A 21690-nucleotide genomic window follows, 5' to 3' on the forward strand; every position below is an offset into this window, starting at 1 on the left:
ATTAAAAGTCCCATCAGTGGTGCTGTCCAGCTAAGGCAGGCTAGTCCCTACCTGTTCTGACACTGCATTGCACCCTGGAAGTGACCAGCAGCAGGTCTGGCTCCTAGGTTGGGGGGGAAGAGGGGGCGGCATGGGGCTCCGTGCACTATCCCTGCCCCAAGCACTGGCTCCACACTCCCATTGGTCAGAAACCGGCCAATGGGAGTTTGAGGGTGTGCCTGCGGGTGAGAGTCCCACTGGCCGCTGGGAGCTGCAGGCGGCCATACAAATGTAAACAAATAGTCCGGCTGCCCGACAGCGAATCCCCCTGATGGGCCGCAGGTTGCCCACAACTGGTCTATAGCACGGTTTCTAAACATGAGGTTGATTCTCCTCTCACTTTGCTTTAAGCCAGGAATAACTCTGTTGAGGTCAGTGGAGTTACACCAGTTTAAATGAGAGGAGAACCCAGCCTACTGTATGTTTACATTGCAATAAAACACCTGTGGCTGGCCCGAGTGGGCTTGGGCTGCAGAGTTATAAAATGGCAGTGCAGATGTCCAGCCTGAGCCCAAATGTCCACACTGCAATTTTATAGCCCTGCAGACTGTGCTGCACGAGCCCGAGTCAGTTGACACAGGCCAGCTGCAGGTATTTTATTGCTGTGTAGACACAGCCTGTGTGTAACAAGATTTTTATAATAGTTTCTGGTTCAGCTGCAAAGTATGTGATAACATACTAGGCTGTAACAGGGTTTGAAAACAGATTTAAACTAAGTATGTGCCACACTGTGGATAGGACCTAATCATAGAATCATAGATTTTAAGGTCAGAAGGGACTATTGTGATTGTCTAGTCTGACCTCCTGCACAATGCAGGCCACAGAATCTTACCCACCCACTCCTGGAACAACCCCCTGACCCATGTCTGAGCTATTGAAGTCCTCAAATTGTGGTTTAAAGACTTCAAGGTGCAGAGAATCCTCCAGCAAGTGACCCGTGCCCCATGCTACAGAGGAAGGCGAAAAACCCCCAGGACCTCTGCCAATCTGCCCTGGAGGAAAATTCCTTCCCGACCCCAAATATGGCAATCAGCTAAACTCTGAGCATGTGGGCAAGACTCACCAGTCAATCACCCAGAATTCTCTGTAGTAACTCAGATCCCACCCCATCTAACAGCCCATCACAGGCCACTGGGCATATCTACCCCTAATAGTCAAAGATCAATTAATTGCCAAAATTAAGCTATCCCATCATATTATCTCCTCCATAAACTTACCAAGTTTAGTCTTGAAGCCAGATATGTCTTTTGCCCCCACTACTTCCCTTGGAAGGCTGTTCCAGAACTTTACTCCTCTGATGGTTAGAAACCTTTGTCTAATTTCAAGTCTAAACTTCCTAATGGCCAGTTTATATCTATTTGTTCTTGTGTCCACATTGGTATTGAGCTTAAATAATTCTTCTCTCTCCGTGGTATTTATCCCTCTGATATATTTATAGATAGCAATCATATCTCCTCTCAGCCTTCTTTTGGTTAGGCTAAACAAACCAAGCTCTTTGAGTTTCCTTTCCTAAGACAGGTTTTCCATTCCTCGGATCATCCTAGTAGCCCTTTTCTGTACCTGTTCCAGTTTGAATTCATCCTTCTTAAACATGGGAGACCAGAACTGCACATAGTATTCCAGATGAGGTCTCACCAGTATCTTGTATAATGGTACTAACACCTCCTTATCTCTACTGGAAATACCTCTCCTGATGCATCCCAAGACCGCATTACCTTTTTCACAGCCATATCACACTGGTGGCTCATAGTCATCCTATGATCAACCAATACTGCGAAGTCCTTCTCCTCCTCTGTTACTTCCAAGTGATGCATCCCCAGTTTATAACAGAAATTCTTGTTATTAATCCCTAAATGCATGACCTTGCACTTTTCACTATTAAATTTCATCCTCTTACTATTACTCCAGTTTACAAGGTCATCCAGATCTTCCTGTATGATATCCCGATCCTTCTCTGTATTGGCAATACCTCCCAGCTTTGTGTCATCCGCAAACTTTATTAGTACATTCCCGCTTTTTGTGCCAAGGCCAGTAATAAAAAGATTAAATATGTTTGGTCCCAAAACCAATCCTTGAGGAACTCCACTAGTAACCTCCTTCCAGCCTGACAGTTCACCTTTCAGCGTGACCCGCTGTAGTCTCCCCTTTAACCAGTTCCTTATCCACCTTTCAATTTTTATATTGATCCCCATCTTTTCCAATTTAGCTAATAATTCTCCATGTGGAACCGTATCAAATGCCATACTGAAATTGAGGTAAATTAGATCCACTGTGTTCCCTTTGCCTAAAAAATGCATCATCATACGAGAAAACCTCTCTAACCAAGAGCCTACAGTGCTGTTTCTTTCAAGAAAAATCCCTCTTTGCCAGAAGTAATGCTAAAGTTTGCTATAAGGCGGACACATGGCTCATGACTGCCACTTATCTGTGACTGCTGGAGATGAAAGTCCAAGGCAGCATCTGATCACTAAAGGAATTCTGTGACCTTTTCATGCTTACCATCCATATGAGGCATTGTAACAGTTAATTTGATCAGGTTGGGGTAATCAGGATCATCTGGACCCGTGTAGCGAATCTTGGCTGAGAAAGGTTCTGCTCCAACCGTTCCTGGGATCCGAGGTTGACAAAAACCTGGGAGGAGGGAGAGATCATGAAGAGTCTGTTAAATTGCGACACACTAGTCTAAACAAAAGCAAGTCAGAGCTTGTTCCACATGTCGATAGCAGGGCTGGATTAAGACAATCTGGGGCCCTGGCACACCATAATGTGGCGCTACTTGTGCCTCTAGCTCTACCCTCCTGTCCCTGTTGCATGGCTCCAACCCTAATGCCAGGGCTCCATGTCCACTTGGAGTGGTGATGGCAGGATGTCTCCCTCCCAGAGAGGCAGTAGCAGAAGCAAAGGCCTCCAATCCCCTAAATTGTCAGAGAGGGAACGGTGGCAGCAACGGAGCCTCCCAGTATACCCCAGGAGCCAGGAGGTATCTAGGCACATGGGGGAGTGGTCCAAGCCTATTCCACTCTTCTCCTCCTGCCACAGGGTATGTCTACATTGCAGCTGGGAGTGAGCCTCCCAATCCAAGCTGACAGACTCTCACTAGTGGGGCTCAAGCTCGCAGGCTATAAATAGCTGTGTGGACGTGGCTGCACTGGCTGAGGCTTGGGCTAGTCAACTGAACTTGGACCCAGGGGGGTTGGGCGAGTCTGAGCTCAGGTGTCTAGCCTGAGCCTCTGCTGGTGCAGCAATGACCACTCTGCTATTTTAAGCATGCTAGTGCGAGCCCTGCTAATACAAATCTGTCCAATTGGGCAGGGAGGCTCAGTCCTACCTGTAAGGGGGACATACAGACAGACAGAGTGCTCTACACTGGGGTATTGCAGGCAAAGCCCTTCAAAGTAATGGGTCTTAGAAATAACACCGCACTGCGATGCATGGGGCAGTTCACACCATCAGAGCTATTGTTCCTGGCTCTCTGCAGACTCAAGCAGACCTCACTGCATCAGTTACACACATTTCCATGTTTTCAAGCTCTTCTTCCCACCCATCAGGCAGGGAAACTGGTCTGCAGATCTCTAAATCTTCTCATGTTCAGAAGTCCTTCAGTTCTTCTGAGCAGGCTTCACTGCTCTCTACTCATTGTTGGTAACTGTGCTGTTTTGATGTCTAAAATAGAAATATCCATATTTGCTGTACATACATATAAAGTGAAAAACAGAGGACACATTCAGGAGTGATCCTGCTGTTTGGTTCACTAGAAATAGATGCCAAATAAATGAATCATTGTCTCCATTCCACCCCCGCCCCCAATATCAATGACACCTGAATTATGGGTAGACATGAAATGCTGACATTACAGGGCTGATATGGCACCTGCCTTTCATTCAACACGTTACCACATACCGTCTTCTCTGTTCACTGTGTAAACAGGGCTCAGCAGTTCCAGACCTACATCACCATTGGCACCGACAGCCCGTGCTGCACACTGGACCCTTGATCCAGCCTGGAAGTATATGGAGTCCAGGGAGATGGACTTGGTATTGGTAAAGAAGGTGTTGGAGTCCACTGCCCGCAGGGGGCTGGTAACACCGTCGCTGCCACTCGGAGGACTGATAAGCCAGCGGTACAGGGTCAGAGTGTCATTGATGTTTCAGCAGCACAGAGAGACCCAGTCTTGTCATAATCTGAATACTTGGGATTACATGCCTGCAGGTCAACAGACACACAAAATATACAGCAATATCTCTAGTTGCCTGTGTGCTCTGGGAAAGCTAGCAATTAAATATTGTTCCAATATCTACTTCTGGTAAAGTTTCAGAACTTAACACCTTCTTTTTACAGTTAGATTTCTCTGTCACACAACTCGATTGAGGAGACAGGAGCGAAGGTCTGGGACTTCAAAATTTAAGAAGTGTGGAAAAAACTTCACTTTATCATGTACTTGCTAACCACATCTCCCTTTGCTGCACAACCTTGGAACGTAATGGGAGCTACAGGTGCTCAGCACCTCTGAAAATCAGGCCACTTATTTGTGTGTCTAAAGATGGAGTTGGGTGCTTAGCTTTAGGCACCCAGGTTTGAAAATTCTGGTCAATCTCTGTGTCTTCATTCCTAAATCAGTAAAATAAGGGGACGTAGGCCTTATCTATATGGTCTGCAGGGTCTGAGTAACTACACGTCACAGTGAAAGACAAGCTGTGTCCACACTTGTCTCTGTAATGTGAACCTACATGCAACAGTGAAAGGCTCCACAAACATGGAAGCACAGAAAAAGGTTCTGGCCGGGGGGAAACAACAGGATACTTTGCTAAAAATAGACATGGAAGGCACTGCATGGGTGTGTTGGGAGCTGTGGTGGGTGGGAGATCAGGCATGAAGGGCCCTCTACTTGCCTAAGCCATGCCTCACCATCTACCCTGCTATTTATACCTGTGCTAGCTGGGTGTGCCGTGTCTGTACTCTGCACAGCCCAGTAAGTGTAGACGCACCTTTACATACCTAAGTCACAGTGATGTTGTGGGGACTGAATGATTAAACTTTGAACTCTAATCCTGGTTCTATGTGACCTTCCAGTCTTAGTTTCCCTGATTTTCTTACCCACCTTTTCCCAGGGGTGTGTGCGGAATACTAAATTAATGTCCGTACAGCACTTTGACCCTGGAAACCACTCTGTAAAGGACTAATAATTATTATTTATGTACAACAACATAGCTGCACTGCTGTTACCCTGTTGGCAGGAGACCTTAAGAAAGCAGAAACTTCACCGGAGGCTTGATCCAACTGTATAGGTAAACTAATTTACTGTAGACTGTAAGTTCTCTCTAGGATTGCCCTTATTAAAAAAAATACTATTGTACTCTATAGCATTCATCCAAACCACTACACTGTACAAGAGTAAATTACTACACCATCAGAGCCATTGCTGTAGAATACACTAAACAAGCATGTGCACACATGGAGTTTTTTGGTTTTTTTAAATCATGGCTATGATTGTCAGGGCTTCCCAAGCTCACTCAGGCCTAACAATAGCCCATAGTAACTGGCTGCTACTTGTAGTTCTTATCCAGGAGTTCTTTTTTCTCTGTTTGCAGCCTGACAAGCACCAAATGCCTTCTAGGCTATTAGTAAGTAAGATCGTTTAGACAAAACCAGGCAGGAACAGTTCATACCGTTACACACACAATAGGGTAACCAGTTGGAGGATGTGGGTTCTCTTTGCTTTTAGAAGCGTCATCGTACATCAGGAGCGATACAACCTGGGGCACAGCTGGGAAAGTCACATCTGCAATGCTGTCCACTTCTTCAATGTACACAATGGCTTTGTTCATCTGAATTGTGAGAACGAAAAGGTTACTACTGCAACTGAAAACAGGGAAAACGAAGTGCTGCAGCTGGACTTCTGCCTCTGAAATTCATTCGGTTTTTCCCCCAGAGTGTTCGTCAACTGTTGCCCATTGATCCTGCCTATAAAAGGATCGTCTGATGTTAAAACCCCCCCTAAGTTTTGAGTCTCTCTGTATAAGGTCCGTTCACGCACAATTAACTATTAATGAATATCACACCGCCCCTGTGCCTGTGAAGGGAAAGATAATTATTGGGAGCAAGAATAAAGATTAATTCTAAATGCTTGTTCCACATATTCAGGTGCCATTGATACCAACAGCTGCATGTGCGTGAATCAAGGTAAGTATAAGAGGCAAGATTGTTTTATAAAGGGTGGTTAATGTTAGGCCCCTAAACCCACATTTGGACTCCTAAATGAATTCAGCCTGATTTTCACAGGTGTTGAGTACCTGTTGCTTCAACTGATTTCAACAGTGCTTCTGGGTGCTCAGCACTTTTGAAAATCCAGCTGCTTATTTAGGTGTCTAAATACGGATTTAAGAACCTAATTTTAGGCTCCCAATTTTTAAAATCTTGGCCTACTTTGAGTTTACCTTGGTGGAAGTATAGGAATGGTATAACGTATCCTAGGATTGTAGTATCTATTGCGATACATGCACGCACTGTTATATATATGTTACCCAGATATCTCTTGATGGCAATTGGCAAAGGGCATAAGAGGTACATGAGGGTTACAGGAATCCCCAGGGCCTGGTATTTACATTCTAGTTCCCAAAAGAATGTCCTGTGAGGTCTCTAATGAAAGCTTGAGTCATACTGGGCATCAATATCACTGCAAAATGAGCATACAGATGTTGTGTAAGGGGTGTTACGTCTATATATTGAAAATTATGTTCTTAAGGTCTGCATCTAGGGACTTGTCACCAGCAAAGTGAAAAACAGGGTCTTCTTTCAGGCAAGAAATGTTTATGTATCTGTCTGTTTACATGTAAATTAAGTATTGTATGGTTCACAAAAATTGTCTCCCCTCACCAGTCTGAACTGAATACTGAAGAGGGATTGTGAAACCTTCAAACAGAGGAAAGAAACAGGAAGAGGTAAACAGTGGGTAAACAAGCTTGAGGTGCACCCCAAAGGGCTGTGTGGATATATTTAGGGGGTTCAAAGACACACCCTGGCATCTTTCGCCTAGTCAGTAAATGCTTCATGAAAAAAAGGAATCTCAACCAGACTTGGTTGAAAATGCTGGAGAGAACTTTGGGTGAGAAGCTCTTTTAGACAGAAGGATAGCTTGTTAGTTAAGCTTGGTCTCTAGGAAGCTTGCTATGATTTTTTTTTGATATGTAACCGTCTGTTTCCAATATTCTTACTCATTATCTCTTGAATCTCTATTCTTTGATAATTAACTTAGTCTTGTTTTCACTATAAATATATCTAACGTGCTGAGTGTTCAGCAGAGCTAAGGTGTTCTAAGGTAAGCTGCGGTGTATTGTGAACAGTAAGCTGGTAACTCTGTAGAGCATTCAGTGGACAAGGGGCTGGACACTACAGGGAATACGCTGAGGACTCAGGAGGTGTTGTGTGCCTGTTGCTAACCTGTACGGAGAGAGTGAGGCCTGTAAGGCAGTGCATGTGTTGCCAGAGGTTGGTGGTTTCAGGGAGCTGATCCACACTAGGCACAGCCAAGACTTCCTCGTGCTAAGGGCGGGCGGCAGCGAGGTGCCTCACAACCCTAGGTACCCCCAAGAAGTGTCACAATATAGTTACAAAACAAGAAGCTGTAAAAAGAGCTGAAGCCAAATCCAGTCTCTAGAATGCAGTCCAAGGAACAAGGACCTTTTGGGTTGCAGTAGCCTCCAAACTCTCGGTGCTTCCCTTCTGCACATCCATGGAGTAGAAAGGAATGGCCAGGGGCTCCACATCATTACCCTGTTTGTCCCAGACCCACCTCAGCCCTGTCCCCAAATCTCCACCCATGGAGATTCAGAAGGAGTCTTTATAGACCCATACTCTACAGTGCTGAGGGATATGGAACACTGCTCAGGACCCCCCAAAACTCCCTGTCAGAACTGCAGAACAGCATTGTGTCTGTTGCATCCAGAGCCCTCCACACCATGCAATTTGTCCTTTACAATAAGTCTGATGGCTGAAAATAAATAGCACTGATATGGAAGTATTAAAAGCTGGATCCTAACTATTGTAGCAGCCTCTGTCATGGTTTGCCCTGTCTGTAACTGAGATCAAAGTCAGTAGACTGCGGCAGAACGATTTGCATTTTATAAAGCCAGAGAGCAGAAACCAATGTCATATAGACGGGGAAATCACTGCATTCCTCTTTTTCTCCCTCCATGTGACAATCACACTGAAATCATTGGACCTATAATTCACTGTTTCCGAGGTCAGTTTTCAAAGTTTGATACCTCCATTTGTATCTAATTCATGTGCATCTGCACAGCCAGTTAGGGACCTAGCTGGCCATGTGTAAGCATGAACACCTGACTGTCATGTGTGTATTGGCTATTTAAGCAACTAAATAGGCACACTGAAAATCTGAGGCTACATCTACCCTTAAGACAGCATGTAGAGCACAGGAACCACATTTGTAGATACATGCAGCAGTGAAAGGCTCTGTTAGGGGGGAGGCAGCAGGGAAAGGGTCAGGCAGTGAGGAAAGGCTCCAGCAGCTCTTTGCTGCTGGAGTCTTTTCCCACCCCCAGGCCCCCTTCAGTATGGCAGGGAAAGGCTCTGGCAGGGGAAGGCAGAAGGACATTGCTAAAAATAGCAATTAGATATGGGAGGCACTATTTGGATATGTAGAGAGCTGTGTAGGGTATATACAGTGGGGGTTCAGGTGTATAGGGCACTCTACTCATATAAGCCATGCCTCACCTATGCTGCTGTTTATAGCCATGTTAGCTGGGCATGCAGTGCCTGTACTCTACACACTGCCTAAGTGTAGATGTAGCCTGAGGGGAAAGAATATAGGAAGGGGGAGGCCTTTGAAAATCTGGAGCTCTATATTTCACGAAATAGCCCTACAATTACTGCATATTATCACAGGGAAAATCTTTTTCAAAAACTTGCAATCTAAATAAAGAAAAGTATCTGTTATTAATGAATAAAGGGATATTTAAAACATTGACTGAGTTTAAAAAACAAGCATACAAACCAAACCAAACAGACATAACAAAATTAAAAACAAAACAAAACAAAACAAAAAACCCATCGTTACCTGTGTCTCAGCCACCATATTCTCATCTGGTTTCAAATGGACTGTAAATGCTTCTCTCATTTCTCTCACTCTGTCGTATAAGACCTCAACGTCAACAATATGTTCAGTTTCTCCTTCTTTGAATTCAATGTCTGGTTTAAAGACAAACAAATTAACCTTTTTTCCTAATCAATAGCAGAATCTCTGTTTTCTCTATTGTGGATGTTCAAATGACATGTCATGTTGGAATGGAACTCTTCGGCTTTTCTATTCGTTCCAAACATTCAGAGGGGACTATAAAATATATGAGCTTGTTAAACTGTTGAAGTGGTCCTGCTGAATGACTGAGCCTAAGTACACTTGAGTCTACTGTCATCCGATACAAGACACATGAATCGCTAGAGTCATTTTTTAAAAAAAATTAGGGAATTATATGTAAAGCCAATAATGTTGCTGCTCGCTAACTTCATTCATTTGCACGATGAAATGCCAGTTCAGGAAGTTAATAATTCCATGACAATCCTTACCATCAGACATTGGATTATAGTCTTCCCCAGAGGTGGCAGAGTCATCTTTCATGTTGATTCGCACAACAGATACTTTTGAGCTGTCACCCAGACGTAAAATGGGGATCTTTACAACTGCAATCTCTCCAGGCTCCTGAGGCTCCTGAATGCTGTGTCTGATTTTGGAGAACTTAATCACTGGTTCTGTAAGGGAATTTAAAAAAAAATTCACTCTTTCCCATTTGGATCAAGTGCAAAAATCATTATTGGATTTTTATTATTGGCCAAACAAACGTGGAAAGTAAAACAAAAGAGCTAACTGTTTTGTATCTTTTTTTAAAAAGAGAATGACTAGTACTGCGATTGAGATAAAGTGGGTGAGGTAATAGCTTTTATTGGACCAGCTTCTGTTGCTGAAAGAGATTTAGGCTATGTCTATGCTACTGCGGTAAGTCGACTTACGCTATGCAACTCCAGCTACGTTATTCACGTAGCTGAAGTTGACATACCTTAGGTCGAGTTACCGCAGGGCCTACGTTGCGGGGGGTCAAAGGGAGAAACTTTCCTGTTGACTTAACTTACTCTTCTCATCGAGGGTAGAGTACAGGGGTCGACTGGAGAGTGATCTGTTGTCAATTTGGCGGGTCTTCATTAGACCCGCTAAATCGACCGCCAGTGGATTGATCTCAGAGCGTCGATCCCAGCTGTAGTGTAGACCTGCCCAGAGACAACCTTTCGAGCTTACACAGAGATCTTCTTCAGCTCTGGGACAGGTACACAGCTAAATGGTAGGTGGAATGATTGTTAAGCATAACCGTTAACACACGTTATAAGGTACCATTCAAAATGAAGTGGGCCATTAACATCTGTAGCAATAGAAACAAGGGGGTGGTGGTTAGTGGTTACAAATGGTTGTAGAGAGACGTAAAACCAATGTCCTTATTAACTCCATGATTTTTGGTGTCTAGCAGAGTTAGGAATTTAAGCTCCCAGGTTTGTCTTTTGAAGGTGTTGTGCATGTTTCCTTTGAGGACAAGGACATAATATTGTGGTTTTCATTCAAGAAACACAAAGAAAAATAAATGTTTTTTTTGTAAAAAAACCAACAACACCTGTTCATCCAACTTGAATATATGCAGTAGGCTGTGATAAGGCCACTGTACTTTCTTATCCAAGAGAGTACATATATAGTACTGTGTAAAAGGGTGAGACACTTAGCAGGCTAAATTACCCAAATTCAACCTTTAAAGACATATTAGAAAAGTATGTAAATTGTAATTGGGGCCATTCCTTAAAAATAGTTAAAGCCATGTTAGACATATTAGTGCTTTGAAATGTAGACTTATATTGTTAGAGAATTGGAAGAAGATTGTGATTGTATTGGTCTGTTTACACCTATATATTGTTAAGCTCTAACAATGTAACCAGACAGCTCCTGTCTGTCACTATTTTCTATTGATTCAGAGATCAAACAGGGATATTAACACTTAAACAGAACTTGGGTGTAATAATATCATTGTCTAGATTTCTCTTTGAAATTTGTAGTAAACTGTCTATGAACTGCTTAATGGATAATTACCTTATGTTGATGAATGCAACTAATTACCTGTGTATACAAAGGAAATAGAAAGTTTTACTTCAAGGTCACAATGCTTCACCCAAGGAATATCTGCTGTCAAGAGGCTATCGATAGCCTGCCTAGGGCTCTGATTCTGTTATCTCAGATCTTCTTAAGCTGGGTCAGGGAAAGCTTGAGTCGGAAAACCGAGGTCTCTAGCTTCAGTCTGGATTACCCCGCTACCTCTCATGAAAGAATTTGATCAAACTCTCTATATGGACTGCCTATTTGGACTATAACCTGATGGACTGATTCTGGAAAGAATTTTTTTTGCAACTCAGCAGCTCACCATCTCTACTATGAAACTGACCCACAAACTTTATTAATATCTGTATGTATAGTGATCTTTTAACCACAATACTCTTTTCTTTTGTAATAATTTTTAGTTTAGTTAATAAGAATTAGCTTTAAGTGTGTATTTCGGTAAAATCTGAAATATTAATTGACCTGGAAGGTAATGTGTCTGATCCCTTGGGATTGGTAGTAGGGATGTTAATACCATTTAAAAATGTAACCTTTTAAATTATTAAAAATATTTTGTCTAAATGCTTAACCGATTAAAGGGCCAGTCCGCCGGCGTGGCCGGGGCCACTTCGGCCAGCCAGTGCAGCTGGGGTCGGTGGGCCGGCATGGGGTCAGTAAGCCCGGGGTTAATGGTTAAGGCAGGTTAACCGCTAAGACTAATGTTTATCAGCTAACCTTTTACATCCCTAATTGGCAGACCTTTATATATGATGAACAAGACTTTCAGTAATCCTCATTACATTTAACTTGGCTGTCTGGGGGGGGGGGAGCCCAAGGCTGGATTGCTTAAAGGGAGCTGTGTTTATGGCTTCTGGGTAACCAGTAAGGTGTTGTAAAAGCTGTTTTGTTGCTGGCTTGGTGAATCTCATTATTAGAATAAATAACTATCAGTTGGGGGATTGTCTGCCCCATTCTTTTGCAGTTTGCCCTGATTGAGCATTCTCAGTGTGCCCTCCACGCCAATGCAACCACAGGTCACACAGGGTCTTCTCACACCCAATATCAGACCCTGCCGCTGTCTCAGTTTCCCTACTCTCATATAAACTAGCACACCAACTCACCAGTCAGTGCACCAACAAAGCTCAGTGTCAGTATTTAATTTTTTCCCTGAGGGGTGCATTTATTGTTCGAATGTAAAATTCAACTTCGTGGGGAGGATGGAGACATTGGAGTCACTGCTTCATCTGTTTTGTTCTGGTGGAACCTCTGGATCTGGTGCATATTCCTCCTCAGGTGGATGAGGGGACAGGTCCAGTTGCCTTCTGCAAGGGAAGGGATGACTTCCCTAGCAGACTGGACCAACTCTGAGGGATAGTACTGGTTCCATGGGCCCCAGTATGGCCAATAGGATGGATCAAAGTGGGGTTGTGGAGGTCTCCATGGCACAGTGTACCAATAGTTTTGAGGCAGATGATGAGGTGGAGGTTGGTCCCAAGCTGGTGCAGGCCTTCTGCCCAGGAAGGTGCGTCTTTGGAGGAGGGAGTAATGGTTCACAGGGCAGCTCAGAATCTTCTGATGAGGAGAAAGCCAATTCCAGATCCAACAGCGGTACAGATGGTGCCACCAGAGGGAAATCATAGCCAAAAGATGGAACAGGAGACAGACCTCTCCCAAAGGTCAGCTCTCCTGGTGGAGTCAGAACCTCTCTCGAAAGGCAGGGATGCAATGGAATAGGAGACTCCGGGTCTGGGACAGCAAAGATCTCCTCAGGAGGAGCATGGGTCTTGACTCTTGGGTCTGTCTGAGCTGCAGTAGAGACAGAATGTGCCACAGCCATGGAAGACCAATATGGTACCATGGGTAACCAACAGTCTTGATGATCGGTTTTCATTGGTGCTGGCAGATCCCAGAGTTTGTGTTTGGGAGATACCAGAGGCATCAGTGCTGCCGGATTGTGATCTGGTACTGGTGTAGCTCTAGACTTGTGGGCTTTCTTGTCATGCCTCTGAGACTGAGTAAATCCTAAATTCTCTTAGGCTGATCTTAGAGACTCGCTCAGTTTAGGCAGGGCTGCATCTGACTTATTTGAAGTGGTTTTGGAGGAGGATTTGCTCTAATTTAATGAGAATGCTCCCTGCTCTCCCGACAAGACCCCGTGGGGATAGATTCCGTCGCTTCTGAGTTGCACCCTGGGTTAAGAGATGCACTCCTTGCTGAGTCAGGCTGACACACAGTGGGGGTCCTTCGGCCTGGGTCCAACTGTGGCCTCATGGCCCTGTCCATTACGTGCTTCCTATAGCTACTAGTGCTTCCGGGGTATGACTGAGGAACGAACAGCAGGTACTGCAGCTTGTCACAACGTGGGCCTCCCTGAAGCAGCACAGGCAGTGTTGGTCGTCATCACTGATTGAGAAGGATTGCAGGTAGGAAACACAAATTTTGAAGGCCGGAGGACTGGGCATAATCCAGTACCCAAACAGGGTACAAGTCAGGGGGTGCTCCCAAGGTCAGGGAGGCCAACAATAAAAACTATCAGATAAAACTTTAAAACTCTCCAACTTCTAAAAACTATTTGCAGATATTTAAATATATGTTCACAGATAAAAGAATAAAGCTGAAGTTTTGGACTCTAGAGGTTCTGATCCAGACCAAGTGGTGGTGAAAAGGAACTGGAGAGATGGTCAATTCACACTGCCCTTGATCTCCTTAGTTGGAGGCACGAAGTGAGCCAGGGCACATGTGTGGACCAACAGACACTACTTTCAAAATTCTCTGGCTCTGGGACCATGGAGCGCATGCATACCTATCGTGGAATACACATAGGGACCAGCATTTGAAGAACTGCTATTCAACATGTATCATTACACAAGAACAGAGGGGAAATCAGTGAAACTGAAAGATGTCAAATTCAAAACCGATAACCAGGAAAATATTCATACAATGCACAATTAGCTTGTGGAACTCATTGCTACAACATCACATCAGAAGCTTAGCAGGAAACAAAAACCGGTTAGACATTTTTAAGGGTAGCGAGAGTATTCAGAGTTATAACAGTAAATACATAACAATAAACAACAAGATGCTTTAAAGGGATTAAACTTCCTGCTTCACGTGTTAGCCAACTTCTAAACTATTGCGATTAGGAGGAAACTTCCCTTAGGGGTGGGTTATTCAATAAATGTCAACTAGAGGGTTTCTTGTCCCTTCCTTTGAAGCATCTGGTACAGGCCTCCGTTGGTGATGGGATATTGGACTAGATGGACCAGTGGTCTGATCCAGAATAGCAAATCCTATGTTCCAGCTTTCAGCTACTGCTGTGGTACTTCTTTGAATTTGTATATTTAACAATAAACACAAAGATGCTTAAAAACTCACTGTCTTCTTCATCCTTAATCTTGATCAGGGTCTCTTTTTGCTCCCCAATGGAAGCACCAAACATTGTGGTACTTTTTGGTGTTCCAAGCACTAGTCTGAATTCTTCCTCTTCTTCATAAATTGCATCATCCTCCAGTATTACCGCACAGGGCTTCTCAATCTCTTCTGCACAGAGGGGATAAAACAGGCATTATGATCACCCTCACATGTGCTTACAAACCAATTGCAGCACAAAAGACCCAGGATAAAAACCAAATGCACCTTTAAGGTTCCCTAACTAATTTAAAAAAACAACAAAAATGACTAATCTCAAGAGAGTGGAAGCAAACAATGTAGTTCTAGGATAGGGTAACTCAGACCTTTCTGCTAGTTCTATCTGACATCACTCAACATCTTTTCAGTGTGGTTTTCCTGCCATACCATCCAGTATCACAACAGGCACTAATGGGCATCCTCAGGAGCACTCCACGAAGACCAAGGATTGAGTGATCACATAGACTGAGCCGCCTTCTTACCCTGGGAAGGATGATTAGGATTGAGGTATATTGGTGGGGCAGCATAAATAAAGCTCTTTGGTCAACAGAAAGTTCTGTCTCCAGGGCTGTTATTTCCCGTTAAACACCTTTCATCAGTTTTAAAATGTACTTTGAGAGACAAAAAGATGTCAGATGTAGTCTTTCCACTGAGAACTAGGACAGAAAGCCATAGTCACCAGCAGTGAAGAAGCTCATTGACCAGGTAAAACTCATTTTATTGGGAAATTAAGTGTGTCTTTTTTAAAAAAAAGATGAATCCGGGGTCCTCATGGACGGGTCCTGTGGGTGTTGGGTGCAGCCATGAAGAGTGCTGCTTGCCAATCATTGCTGCTGTGCTTCACTGAAAGCATCAGATCTCCCTTACTCTGCTTCAGAAAGACAGCAGGGGCAACACACTTAGGTAGTTTGATTTCCCTTCCCCATTTTTGGATATAAAATGTTTGAAAATGCTGCAGACTGAAGCAGTGGGTACAGAGCTCTTTGCTGAAAGCCTGTGCTACTGCAGCTTCATCTGACGCAAGATCCAGCTGGCATTACTTACATGGAGATTCTGCCCAAAATGTCCCCGGCACTCAGCTTTTATTCATTAGCAGATGAGTTCTTTTCCTCAAAAGCACCGAGAGTCACTATTCCTTCTGAGGATCTCCGGTTCTCACGGGAGGGATTTTACCTGGCAGAAACACCACCACAGAGTCATCTGTGTTTGGTCGCTCCTGGTAGTCCATCATGACTTGAGCAGAACCTTGGCGAGTGTAGCAACGGATGGTAGATTTATGGTTAATATCACGACTACGATAAATGATAGCCATTAACTGTCATCTTTTTCATTCACTGTGTACCATGGTTTCTTGAACTGGACTTTGGGTAGTGAAAACAGAAGATTTTACACATTTCATTGTAGAGTCCACATGATAAGAATGTCACGGCATGGCATACGGAAGGAGGGTGCTGGTTACATTCTGGAAGAGAAATATCGGACATGGACCCGTTTCTCCTCATAGCCATTTGCAGCAATCAGAAGGGGTTCAGCTCAATAAGTGCTTTTAAAATAATACAGATTTTAACTCCTGATGAATTAAAACACTTTCAACCTGTATTGACTCAGCCACTGACTCAGGGACTGTCTACACAGCACACTAGTCTGCACCAGAGCTGTGTAAACATTATTCCGCATTAGCATGCTGTGCACTAACTGGCCCATATGGACCTTGCTGGCATGCACTAGAAGTTCCCTGGTGCACATTAGTCTATTTCAAACACTACTATATTGATGCTCACTTGACTAGGGAACTTCTAGTACACACTAGCAAGCTCCACATGGGTCAGTCAGTGCATGACACACTAGTGCACACTAGAAGGTACACTCCTCTGGTGTGAAGTAACACACCTTCTAGTCAAGCCTCTAGACTCTACTGATCTCACTGTCTTTCTTCCAAAAAAAACAAACCAAACCAATCCAGCAGCTGAGAATTTGATGTATTTTGATCTAATCTGTTTCTGAATGATGGGATTATTTTCTGTAAGTATGTATTAAGGAGTCTTTTCTAGTCGGAGATTTAGGCATGGAATTAATGCAAAAGCGATTGAGTGGCACAATCCTGCTCCCTCTGAAGTCAGTGTCCAAACTGCAAAAAGGTACAGGGTTGGGCCTGGTGGTTGCAAATTTCACACAGCTTGAGATTGGAACTAAACTTTGAAGAGCATGTTTGGAGACCAAACTGGCCTAGAACTATGCAACTTCATTTATTTATTACAATGGTGTTAATCTGAAGAAACTTGAGACCCAGGGGATTACACCTGGCTACTTATCAAATAGCCAAGTGCTCTGAAAGGCACTGTGCTGATTATTAAATAACATATGAATTTAACGTTTGTTATCTCATTGTGAGCAATGCAAGTCAGTGAAGTAGTCTTACTTCTCAGCAGAAGAGGAACTACGTGTCATTTGATAGAGCTGCCTTTGAGCATCACGATTTGTACAATCACGTGAGAAACCTTTGAATTTTGCGGTCTAAACTCTTATACTAACACTGAGGCTGGATAACTCACCCACTTTTACAGTTTCGTACTAAAGGCCTCCATACCATTGACATGAACATTCATTTAATGACCAAATTCACCCAAGTGCAGCAGGCCCCGGTGAAAGAACTTACACGTAGCTCTAGAAGGACAAGGAGAGCAAAATCTACTTGTCCAAAAACACCATCTTCAAGCACATAGTGACCCAGTGAACAGGCTGCAGTATGGACCATAGAGGAGCTGTGCTACAGACTTATTCCAGCTTGTGCATAGAGTCCATTTTCCACTATGTCAGCTAACACAGAATTTCACGTTAATGAACTGCAGTACATAATTATTCATGTAACTGCTAACACTATTGCCAGAAGATTTCCTGGATCTTGTGTGTGTACTTTAAGTACTAAAAATAAAAAAAGTTTCTTGCTTTACACTTACAATCAGTAATGCTGTCATTGATGAAGATGGTAGTTTTGATAGGCACCCCAAGCACTGCGTTCATGGCATACAGAGAATCAGCTCAAACTTCTCCGGACCCTCCAAAACAGGCTGCCCCAGGTCGTCGAGGACAGTCACTCTGAACACCTGCATCTTGACTCCAGGAGCAAAGTCCAGATTTCGGCTGATGCCCACATAATCAATTCCAGCTGTTTGGGAAGCAAATAGAACATGGCCACTCATTGCCTTATATTAAGATTTTACCATTTATTTGCAGAATATGTTCACAAAATCAAGACAATCTGTGCCTTATTTTTCTGAGACATATTTATTTTGGATTTTTGTCACCTGTAAATTTAAAAAAAACCCAAAACTCTCCCTCTCCCCCAAAAACCCCAAAACAAAACCGAACAATGAGCATAAAAAGCAAAAACAAGCATAAAGGTCCTGATCCTCATTTGCACTAAAGGCTTGTCTACCCAGAAAGTTACTGTGTGGCAAGCCAGGGTGTGAATCTACAGTGTACTAGTTTGATGCGCAGTAACATCCCGTATGGACACAGCTACAGTACACATAGTCCTGGAGGGCAGCTTGTCTTACTACAGTACTCCCAGCTGCACTCCAGGACTTGCACTATGCTGGAGCAACGTCCACACTGAATGTTACTGCACACCCAGTTGGTGTGCTGTAGATTCACACCCTGGCTTACCATGCAGTAACATCCTGCGTAGACAAGCCCTAAGGCCACTTTACTTCACTCTGGCCGTGCAAACGGACTAGAAATGTATCTCTTTACACTGCCAGAATGGTTTAAAGTGGCCTTGCTGTAAATGAGAATCAGGGCCATAATCCATACAGTTTTAAAATAACAATTTGGCCAATACATTGAGCATCATGCCCGTGGACTGTATTTGCTCTTAAAAGTTAAATAGAATTACTCAGTGATCAGAAGCAGTTTCTGAAGTATTACTTTACAGGTTAGCTTTTTAAAAATAAAGGAACAGACCTACAGTAATTCCACATAATCACTTGGGCTGGAAGGAGCCGGTGAAATCCATCTCCAGCACAATGCCAGGATCACTGTATCCCCAAAACATCCCTACCTCAAGATCTCATCATTAAGTGTTGACTTTCTCTCTATTTTTTTTTACAGTAACTTCAATACTGGTGAAAAGTGCTGGATTGACATCCTCTGGGGATGGATATTTGCTATTCACAGAAGAGATAAAATATAAAGTCTTGACTGGAAAATTTCCTGTGTGGAGCCCTGGGCCCTTTAAAGCATCTCCTGCTTTATACTTTGGCAACACTGAATATAGGGTGGAATCAGAATCTGACCCATTGACTCTGAATGGACAGGGAATAAACATTTTTTCAAAAGCATAATATAAATAGTTTATCTCAACTGTAATCATTCTAATTGTTTGGGGAGCGCAATTTTACAGAAATTGTGATTTTTACTGATCTTGTTCACAAACTACACTTGTCATTGTGCAATGTATTATAGTCCCTAGAACAGTGGTTCTCAACTGTGGTCCACCGCTTGTTCAGGGAAAGCCCCTGGCGGGCCGGGCCGGTTTGTTTACCTGCCGCGTCCGCAGGTTCGGCCGATCGCGGCTCCCACTGGCCGCAGTTCGCCGCTCCAGGCCAATGGGGGCTGCGGGAAGGGCAGCCAGCACATCCCTCGGCCCGCGCCACTTCCTGCAGCCCCCATTGGCCTGGAGTGGTGAACCGTGGCCAGTGGGAGCCGCAATCGGCCGAACCTGCAGATGCGACAGGTAAACAAACCAGCTCGGCCTGCCAGGGGCTTTCCCTGAACAAGCGGTGGACCACAGATGAGGACCACTTCCCTAGAAAGATAACTAATAAGCTGTGCAATTTCTCTTTCCTTCTCTTCCTCTCCCCCCCAAAAAGAGATTGCCCCAGATACTGGACTTAGTTGAAATTAGCCTGGTTCATTTGCTCTATTGACATAGAAATTGGCTTTCAAATACCATATGTCCACTTTCTAACACGTGGCTTAACAGGTTTTGAAGTATGAATGGTAAATTCCTTTAAAATTTCAAGAGCTCAAGCAATTTAACTTTCTTGCAGTCCAGGACAATTGTCTCGAGCTAAACCTTCATATGTCAGGCTCAGTGGTGCAAGTAGAAATCATGTTTTGCCGGTATGCTGCACTCATGGGAGGGACACAAAGGGGGAGCATGTAACCTCCCCACGTGATCCCCCCATGTGACTCCTTCCCACACGGCCCCAGCCCAGAGCCCCCATCCCCTCCCCATGATCCACATCCATCCAACATTACCGGAGGGGGGAGCTCAGTCCTCCTCCAGCTGTGCTGGAGACTTCTGCTGAGCAGACCCCAGGCAGGAGGACTGAAGAGACACAGCTATGTGGAAGGGCTGGGGGCAGTACAGCCGCACCGAAGTTGCTGCTGGCATGGGGCTACCCAACAGTGCCATGTTCTGCTCCTTTTGCACGGCTCTCCCAGGAACCGCAGCGGCAAAAGAAGCAGAATGTGCAGCTCCTCCAGCGGGGCTGTTGTTCCGCCCTCTGCCCCAGCCCTGTCCTTCAGCAGGGCTGCTGTACAGACCCCAGGCAGGAGGACTCAGGAGAGGCAGCTGGTGGAGGGCTGGGGCTGGGTTCCTCCTGTGTCTTTCTGGTATGCTGTACCAGCTATAAATATCTTACTGATATGGTGTACCGTACCACCCTACTTGCATCACTGGTCAGGCTCCTTAACTAAGAGAAGAGTAGCATTTTATTTTTTTAATCCTCATGTGTCTACAAATACATGTACTGCAAACTCATTACAACTTAAGGGATCAACACTGCTTCCATTGAAAATGAGACTATATTTTGGAAATGGGACAATGAAAATTTGATGATCTGGTTATTGCATTGTTCTTCCTCCCCTGATGCTTTCTACTTTTTGTCATTCCCATTGTAAAACCTTGTCTTAAACTGGATTGTAAGTTTTTTGGGACTGGCTCATACTGTCTCATATATGTGTATTGCTTAGTGCAATTAGAAAATGATCTAGATTGGGACTTCTGAGCCTAAGTCTAACAACAATGAAAAACAAAAATACGTATTAAAACACTGTTCTTAATTTCTAATATTTGTGGTTACTGTAAGTTTCTAACTATGTACTTCTCATAATTCAAATAAATTTGTTTTTCATGCAATCACAATATGTCTAAAGAGAATAGTTCCTTGTGTTTATGTACATACTGTGTCCTTAGACCAGACTTGGAATTTTAGCATTATCAATATTAGAACAGTTATTTTAATCTAGATACACTTATTCTCCTAGAAGTAGCAGCCAAATAAACAATTAGTCAGGAGACTATGAATCAGACATGACCTTAAGGAACATGACACTTGTCACGCCTCAATTATTACAGGGCTTTAATCGCTTGTCTCTGAAATATAATCCACTCTTACTACGTGGACCTAAACATACTGCCAGTACCCTATATAAAGTTGATCTTAAAAATAATTGGAGAGGAACAGAAGCCTATCTAACATATGCTTTCTTCTGTCTTGATAACAGATAACCAATACACAGGGAGTAGATTCCCAACTGAGTTAAAGCCACATACTTTTTGTAAAATTATAGCTGTGAAGCCAAACCAAAACAGTAACAAATCAAAGCCAATGAGTTAGATCAGAGATTGGCAGCTTGCAGCAGGAGAACTGACTGCATCTACTCCATCAGATCATTTTATTTGGCCTGCTGTTAAGGTCGCCCCTAGAATGCATTTATTTATTTATTTATTTTAAGATTGAGCCAAGGCACTGAGAGAGTCAGTCTTTTAGTACAGCTGCTCCTGACTCATACTTCTTGGCTTGGCTGCTTTCCCATCAACACAGGCTTCAACTCCACCTCATGCCATCCAGGTCCAGTGATTGCCTCCCCACTGGCTGATTGGTCTCAGCTCCCAAACAATCAGGTTCTGGCCAGGCCCCACCTAGCAGTGTTGTTACGACCTTAAAGCTGCCCATCCGTGAGTTAGTTTACAATCTCTGTGACACTGAGGTAATCCAGAGCAACCCTGTGGAAGAAAATGGTCTCATGGAGGTCACACATTTCCTTATGGTTGGTGAGAAAGCCAGTGCAAATCAGTGGTACTTACAAATCCT

General features: G+C 43.8%; 1 protein-coding gene across 1 annotated transcript in view; it reads right to left on the bottom strand.

The window, feature by feature from the left end:
- The window catches only part of FREM3 (FRAS1 related extracellular matrix 3), a gene marked incomplete at its 5' end in the record, with an annotated part of 102308 nt that overhangs the window by 12194 nt on the left and 68424 nt on the right, over positions 1-21690 (bottom strand). Inside the window, 11 exon segments of the mRNA XM_043513278.1 lie at positions 2539-2670; positions 3940-4188; positions 4191-4242; positions 5706-5864; positions 9113-9243; positions 9619-9801; positions 14555-14719; positions 15761-15907; positions 15910-15958; positions 17546-17607; positions 17610-17753. Coding sequence (XP_043369213.1) covers positions 2539-2670; positions 3940-4188; positions 4191-4242; positions 5706-5864; positions 9113-9243; positions 9619-9801; positions 14555-14719; positions 15761-15907; positions 15910-15958; positions 17546-17607; positions 17610-17753 — 1473 coding nt within the window.

This window comes from Dermochelys coriacea, chromosome 4 (assembly GCF_009764565.3).
Source record: "Dermochelys coriacea isolate rDerCor1 chromosome 4, rDerCor1.pri.v4, whole genome shotgun sequence".
In the NCBI taxonomy this organism is placed as follows: Eukaryota; Metazoa; Chordata; order Testudines; family Dermochelyidae; genus Dermochelys; species Dermochelys coriacea.